Source organism: Abramis brama (assembly GCF_963993115.1).
Source record: "Abramis brama genome assembly, chromosome: 15".
Lineage (NCBI taxonomy): Eukaryota > Metazoa > Chordata > Actinopteri > Cypriniformes > Leuciscidae > Abramis > Abramis brama.
In genome coordinates, this window is record NC_139977.1 from 29403029 (window position 1) to 29409762 (window position 6734).

At 38.9% G+C, this 6734-nt stretch overlaps 1 protein-coding gene across 2 annotated transcripts; it reads right to left on the minus strand.

Moving 5' to 3' along the window:
* Positions 1–88: 88 nt before the first annotated feature.
* On the minus strand, positions 89–4422 carry LOC311096957 (E3 ubiquitin-protein ligase TRIM35-like). 2 transcript variants are annotated; one of them, XM_084136416.1, is made up of 5 exons: positions 3929–4422; positions 3098–3193; positions 2789–3016; positions 711–921; positions 95–622 (listed from the first exon to the last, which is right to left on the minus strand). In XM_084136416.1, exons 1-5 carry the CDS (start codon positions 4295–4297, stop codon positions 525–527), a joined length of 1002 nt encoding a protein of 333 aa, XP_083992542.1. In that variant the 5' UTR covers positions 4298–4422; the 3' UTR covers positions 95–524. The 2 variants fall into 2 exon arrangements, with proteins under 2 accessions (XP_083992541.1, XP_083992542.1); XM_084136415.1 differs by having other exon boundaries at positions 89–622; positions 2789–3193; positions 3929–4419.
* Positions 4423–6734: the final 2312 nt, after the last annotated feature.

Below are 6734 nucleotides of genomic sequence, written 5' to 3' on the forward strand. Positions count from 1 at the left end.
AAACATATAATAAAAATTATAATATTTAAATGAATCCTTTATTTATTATAATAAGCAAAAGAAGCAATTAATGACAAAAAACATCCAAGTCTTTATAATGCATTTTTTAATGTAGGCTACATGATTTTAAATGATTGAAAATGAATGAGCTGTGAATTTTGTAGATATTTCAGGTAAACTTGAATTGATATACAGGAGGATCATATATAACTGTGCTTGTCTGTTACAAATATTTCCACTGGTAGAATCCTCAGACCAGAAATGAGACAAACACTAGAGAAGAATGGAAAGATTCTCTCAGTAGGCTAAAGGTTGTGGTGAATGAGCACAGACGTCAGTTAGAGGATCAGAAAATGACACTTTTCCTCGATCCCAGTCCAGCAGAACTCTCACACTCTGAAGCCTCTCTTTAACACTGAAGGGTCCATTGTGTATTGCCCCCAACCTCCACATCCCAGCAGTGTGTTCCTGAGTTAAAGCCTTCAGAACCCAGGACACATGGATAGATGTCAAATCTCTCTGGATTAGCAGGAAATGATCGAGTGTTCATGGTCCACGTCAGACTGATCATTAGACAGGTTGAGTTCGCGATGTGCAGTGTCGGGGTCCAGATTCACAGGAGCTGGTGAGACAAAACAATCAAGATAGATGTAAACACACCACACATTCATACTCTGTCATAAACACCAGAAGATATTTTAAAGACTCGCCATTTTGGATAATATCTCGCATCTTCAGCCAGACTCCAAATGCCAGGTTTCCCAAGTGATTTGCCACATTAATCAGAGCTCCAGAACTCATCTGTGGATCCGGATGTGGGCTCTGGGCTTTGGAAGAACATTCTGCAGTGGGTTTGGGTTCACAAGCAGAGAAGAGCGACAGGAGGCAGAACACTTGCCTTTCCATTGTGGCTCTAAAGTTCTGGAAAAAAGTGGAAATTATGAATTATCCCTCCACTAAAGGATAGTTAAAGCCCCCTTGTCAATCATTATATCCCTTAAAAATCACGTTTGATCACCAAAATGACATATTTCAATGTTTTTTTCTGTGAAAATTTTTCTTCATGCCTTAAAATAACTTTAATGTAACTCTACAGCCTTGCCTCATTTAGTAAACGCGGTTCTATGAATATGCAAATTAGCCCCACCTCCACTCACTCATTTTTACACTTGTGAACTTCCCTAAGCACTTGCTCTTCTCCCTGCTGCCATTTTGAAGTGCATTCAACTTCATTAAGTAGACGAGGGAAGTTTATTTGGACAGGCCCTCCTCGACCCCTCGATTTTGACAGAGAGAGCGGGTCTACTCAATGGCTACATCGAAATCTTATACTTCCCTACTATATAGTAGGCGAAAAACAGTATGTGACAAAAGAAGCAAGTCCGAATTCACAGTACTCAAAAGAGTATAAGCAAAAAGTAACCGGATGACCCATTACTATCGCCGATATTCTAAAGTGTGTATACAATGGACACTTTACTATCCCATGAGGCCATGGGAGAGGATTTATGAATGGGTCACGTGACAATAACAACATGGCGGGATGTAGCTGTAAGACTGGAGAAACTGGAAGAGAGGGCTACTCTCTGAGAAAACAAAGGAAATTAACTTAATTAACTAGGAAATTAATTTGTACTCTCTTACCATCCCCATTCGAGACACGATCACACTTGAATTGAACAACTCCCAAGATTAGTGATAATATTTGGCACTAATTCAAGTGTACTTGGTTTGCAAAGACAAGAAGTGAATTTCCATTTAGGGCAGCAAAAATGCCGCTTGATCAACCTAAATCTGGGTGTGTCTTACCTCTGTTTTAATTTAATGTTACTTTAGATAAGTGTACGTGGGAAACCCCGGCATGGCCAATCCAAAGCTATTATAAGAGTAAAGTATTATAAGTAAAGTTGATTGACTTATATCTGCAGTAGTGGCCATACCTCTACTGAAGTAAAGTTACTTTAAATTCAAGTGTATGCAAAGTCATGGGGGCTATAGACTATAGACTGTTTAGAGACCCAAAACTGACGAGCTTGTGAGAACTGCGTTAAACAGAAGGCGTGAGGACCTCAAAGCAACATAGTTTCAATGGTCGCTAAGTAAGTTCAAAATCAGACAGTATGTATTTCGGACGCAGCGGATGTTTTTGAAAACGTTACCGTTATCATCTCCGTGTAAACTACAAAAGGTTGAAGCTATAAATTCTGCAGGACTGTGGCCCTCCCGAAACTGAGTTTGACACCCTTGATGTAAAAACTTTATGATTAATATATTAAAGTAATATAACTAATGTAAAAAAATAAAAAAATAAAAATCCTTCAAATATTGTTAAAATAATATAAATAAAACAAACACCATTTTTCCTTAAAATAGTGTGTTTGTAAAAGTTGGGTCAAGAAGGTTTGAAAACCAAAGCTTGTGATTTGAAATCTGCCATATGCTCATTAAACAAACCACCTGTAATACACCAAGCTGTAATTGTCATGTGACTCACTGTCTCAAATTGTGATGTCAAAAACACAGCAGACTTTAGGCCTATAGTCCATTTCGAACCATTAAAATCCTCAAAAAAAATAATCAGTCATTGCAAAAACATTTACTATAATATAAAAGAATATTGGTGATATTTGTGCTTTCTTCTATCCAGAATACACAGCTACTGTACGAATACACGGTCATGCTAACCTGTCAAATCTTGACCCCACCTGCCATAAAAACCTTTGTATAAATGAATGTATAAATGAATCTGCTGATTAGCACAAAAACATCAGACAAAACCAGTTCTCACATTTAGAAACAAGACATCCTTGGCTTTCATTTCCTCCTCGATGTCTTGTATTGTGTCTGAAAGAGCTGAGATCTGTTTGTTCATCTCCTCCAGGTGCTTCATCATCTGAATCTTCTGCTCCTCTTCCTCCCTCAGTGCAGTGATTTTAGCCTCTTCTTCCTCAATGAGAAACAGTTGGAGCTTCTTAAACTCCTCATTAATCTGATGCCTTGTGCACTGAGCTCGAGTCTCAAATAAAGACAGAGAAATAAAAGTCAGTTCAGTTTTGTGTTGAATATGCGGAAGGTATGATTGACACTTAATCTTCACCTGGATGTGTTGAACCGCTTCCTCACACTCTCCTTTACCTTCCTCTAAGTGTTTGAGCTTTTCATGAAAGGACTTCAGTGCGAGACCCAGTTCCTCCTAGAATGTAACAAAGAGAACATTTGTCAGTCCAACTGTGTGTTAAGGCCCGTTCACAGAGAACGATTACTATAAAGTTAACTATCGATATCGTTCCGTTTATTCCAAGCGCGTGCGTGTTTAAATGCTCGCGCTCGTTACAGCAGGACGGATTCTGATTGTCAATGTTTTTATCGTTCATCAGCTGGATAAAATCGTTCTGAAAGTGATTGCAACGATATTGTTTCTCTGTGCCATTATCGTTATAGCGGTGGTGTGAAATCTGCTATTCTTTGGTGTGAACACGCCTTTATCCCTATAGTCCAAAACATCCTTAAGGAATGTGAACAAGACTCCTGTTGGGATTTTTCAAACACAAAAACCCAATGACTGGAAGCACGTCTTCCCTCCTTTTATAGCAATTAGTCTGCAATTATAATCCAATCAGAATTAGTAATTTCACCTGACTAGAATTGGCCAATGAATTTATTTAAAATGCATCTGATTACTCTTCACATTAATCTAGAATCAATGTGAATTAACATCAGAACCACTAAGCAGCAAACCTTTCGAAAAACAAAATGTCACTGCCAATACTTTTGGCCATGGCTGTAAACTAAATGTAAATGAACTAAAAAAAACAAAACATTTACTGAACACTTTTTTTAGTGCAATCAGAATTGATTTTTAATTTATGATTGCTTTATTACGGTTTGTATAGCAAAGTATTGTTCTGCATTTGAAACAAAATCTTACCTTGTAAGATGGAAGAACTTCATTGATTGGCCTGAATCGGTGATGAGCATGTTTTTCTGAATCTCTGCACACTAAACACACTGCCTGATTGTCCTCCAGACAGAAGAGTTTGAGTTTCTCACCATGCACATCACAAACCTCCTCAACGTTCAAGAAAGACTCGCACACGTTTTTTAACACAAGATTACAAGGAGGTTCAGCTTTCGAGGATCTTCTTTTGCAGACCGGACACTGTCGAGTTTTCTTTGATCTCCAGAACTGTTGAAGACACTCTTTACAGAAACTATGACTGCATGACAGAACAACAGGACATTTGAAGATCTCCATGCACACAGGACAAGAAAGCTCCTCCACAGATAACGACTCCATGTTCACTTTTTAAGAGCTCCAACAATCAAACTTGACTGTCTATTCAGACATAAAAGCCTCAACCCGTCCTGTTTCCTTTTTGTTTTTGCTCTGATCCATAGAGGAACCATGGCAGGAACAGAGAAATAAAGCCACTTCCTGATATCTTTTACAAGAGGGTGTTTTTGATTACCCTTATTACATATTCAAACTTGTCCTGAAATGTAAAAAGATTATGATTGTGCAAACATCACACCTAAAACAAACTAGCACTTACCATTTCAACTAACGCGTAAGAATCACTTGCTACAAGAATATTATTAAATGACCCCATAAGTTTGTCAAACACACATTTATATATTACATAACTATATAACAAAAAAGATAACTCTATTAATAGTTCATTATTTGATATAAAATTAAATTTTTATTTAAAACATGTTCATATACAGTCATCCAGATTCATCTAACAGTGCAAAACAAAGTGTGTAAAATCAGCCTGGAGAGAGAACTGTGCGCTGTCACTAATATTATATGAACGCATTTCATTATTTACATAATAAAAGAGCAGTCAATATTTCAAACAACTGAAAGATTCACATGCACACTTCATCTAAAAACTAATTTAAATTCAAACCCAAACTTACAATGGAGTAGTTTTTAAAATGAGCAAAAGAAAAACAAGCCAAAAAAACAATTTACATTACAGTCATACACTAAACAGAATATCCAGTGCTAAAATGCATTTAACCGGTCTGTTAATAGACATTTAATCATAATGATATGGTATACTATTAAATATATTACAAAAAAATAACTGAAAACAGTCCATGTGCGTCACAAGGTCAACAGGTCAATTATTTTTTCACTTCACGCATTATAGTCCTTCACTTTTATTGCAATCTAAAAACTCTGGTCAGTTGATAATACCTAGAATATCAAAATCGACTGCAGGCGGTAGATCCTTTTCCTATTAAGCACCTAAACTCCGGAACAGTCTTCCTAACATTGTCCGGGAAGCAGACACACTCTGTCAGTTTAAATCTAGACTAAAAACACATCTCTTTAACCTGGCATACACATAGAACATTATACATTCCTCTTATTCAAATCAGTTAAATGATTATTAGGCAGCATAAATTAGGTCAGCCGGAACCGGGAACACTTCCTATAACACCCGATGTACTCGTTACATCATAAGAAGAATGGCGTCTACGCTAATGTTAGTCTTTCTGCTTATTCCGAGGTTTACTGTAATCAGCCGGATCCGGCCCGTATCCAGATCAGATGTGGACCTGCGCCTGGACACGACCACAACGCATGATGTAGTCAGCCGGATCCGGGCCGTATCCAGATCAGATGTGGACCTGCGCCTGAACACGACCACAACGCATGATTTAGTCAGCCGGATCCGGCCCGTATCCAGATCAGATGTGGACCTGCGCCTGGACACGACCACAACGCATGATGTAGTCAGCCGGATCCGGGCCGTATCCAGATCAGATGTGGACCTGCGCCTGAACACGACCACAACGCATGATTTAGTCAGCCGGATCCAGCCCGTATCCAGATCAGATGTGGACCTGCGCCTGAACACGACCACAACGCATGATTTAATCAGCCGGATCCGGCCCGTATCCAGATCAGATGTGGACCTGCGCCTGAACACGACCACAACGCATCCCTGAAGTGTCAGAGATTGTGTCAACTAGACTCTCCCCTGTGAAGACCTCATCGACACGACAGCCATCGGCACTGATCCTCAACAAACCCGCCCGTCTCCATACCGGTCGTGACTCCGATCTTCAACCGGATGGAACTGAATAATATTGTGATTGTTCCAAACCAGTCTGACTTCTGACCAATAATGCTGCCTGAATCATAATCATGCACTGTTCGTTCATTGGCCAGAGGAGAACTGGCCCCCGACTGAGCCAAGGTTTTTTTCTCCATTCTGCCACTGATGGAGTTTTAGTTCCTCGCCACTGTCGCCTTTTTCCACCTTTGATGCCATTGGCTTGGCTTGCTTAGTTGGGGACATTAAACTTAACATTTAATTTAATATTCAACAATAATATTGATCTGCCTGCATTAACACTATTATACAAGAACTGAACTAAGCTGGACGATGACCTCACCGTTTACTCAACAGCGGCTATATATATATATATATATATATATAAAGCAGTGTCGTGTAAACGGCAGTACGGTCGTGAGCTATTCCAAACATAACCAGTGATGAACAGCTGACTCTAATCGCACAGAGATGTGAAGACAGTGGAATGATTGAGAGCTGATTTAAAGACAACATATAACGACTCAATTTACAGTCTTAGTAACTGTCCCAAACTTTCTCCATATCTGACATGACTTAAACCATCTGCTAAACATGCTTTGACTTAACTTCATAACTTATCTTCATAACTAATAACTTAACATGTCTCACCCAATATCCTAC

Coding starts and splice junctions, on each gene's coding strand:
- LOC311096957 (XM_084136415.1), bottom strand. CDS start 4,297: ATGGAGTCGTTATCTGTGGAGGAGCTTTCTTGTCCTGTGTGCATGGAG. Junction 3,194..3,928: donor AAGTTCTTCCATCTTACAAG/GTAAGATTTTGT, acceptor GTTACATTCTAG/GAGGAACTGGGTCTCGCACT. Junction 623..710: donor GCGAGATATTATCCAAAATG/GCGAGTCTTTAA, acceptor TTGTCTCACCAG/CTCCTGTGAATCTGGACCCC.